The 485-nt window shown below is 55.1% G+C and overlaps 1 protein-coding gene across 1 annotated transcript in view; it reads right to left on the reverse strand.

Moving 5' to 3' along the window:
* EMH_0056850 (uncharacterized protein) overlaps positions 1 to 333 on the reverse strand; it is a gene marked incomplete at both ends in the record, with an annotated part of 1,573 nt that extends 1,240 nt beyond the window's left edge. The window contains one exon of the mRNA XM_013497405.1: positions 115 to 333. Coding sequence (XP_013352859.1) covers positions 115 to 333 — 219 coding nt within the window. The remainder of the gene's footprint in view (positions 1 to 114) is intronic.
* Positions 334 to 485: the final 152 nt, after the last annotated feature.

Raw genomic sequence — 485 nt, forward strand, 5'->3', positions numbered from 1 at the left:
CTGTTTCTCCTGCTGGCGGTGGTAGTTGTGCTGCTGCTGCTGCTGCAGCAGCAGCAGCAGAAGAGGAAGAAGCAGCAGCAGCTGGTTGTCTGTATAAACCTAAACCCGTTTTACTTTTTGATAGTCTTGCTGGGTGGAATCCTGTTGCTGCTGCTGCTGCTGCTGGTGCTGCTGCTGCTGCTGCTGCTGCTGCTGCTGCTTTGCTTGAATGCCGGGGGCCCACAGTGCGGCTGCGTCTGAACCCTCCCCCTCCTCCTGCTGCTGCTGCTGCTGCTGCTGCTGCTGCTGCAGCACCACCACCAAACAAAGGTGTTTTGGGGTGTACAACGACATGCTTGAGGGTAGATAGAGCCTTGGATACTATATGTTTATCTTTTTTTTTATCTGCTGCTGCTGCTGCTGCTGCTGCATTTGCTGCTGCTGCTGCTGCTGCAGCAGCAGGATCTGCTGCTGGTGTTGCAGTTGCTGCTGTTGTTGCTGCTGCT

This window comes from Eimeria mitis, genomic scaffold (genome assembly GCF_000499745.2).
Source record: "Eimeria mitis Houghton genomic scaffold, Emh_scaff2651, whole genome shotgun sequence".
Taxonomy (NCBI): Eukaryota; Apicomplexa; class Conoidasida; order Eucoccidiorida; family Eimeriidae; genus Eimeria; species Eimeria mitis.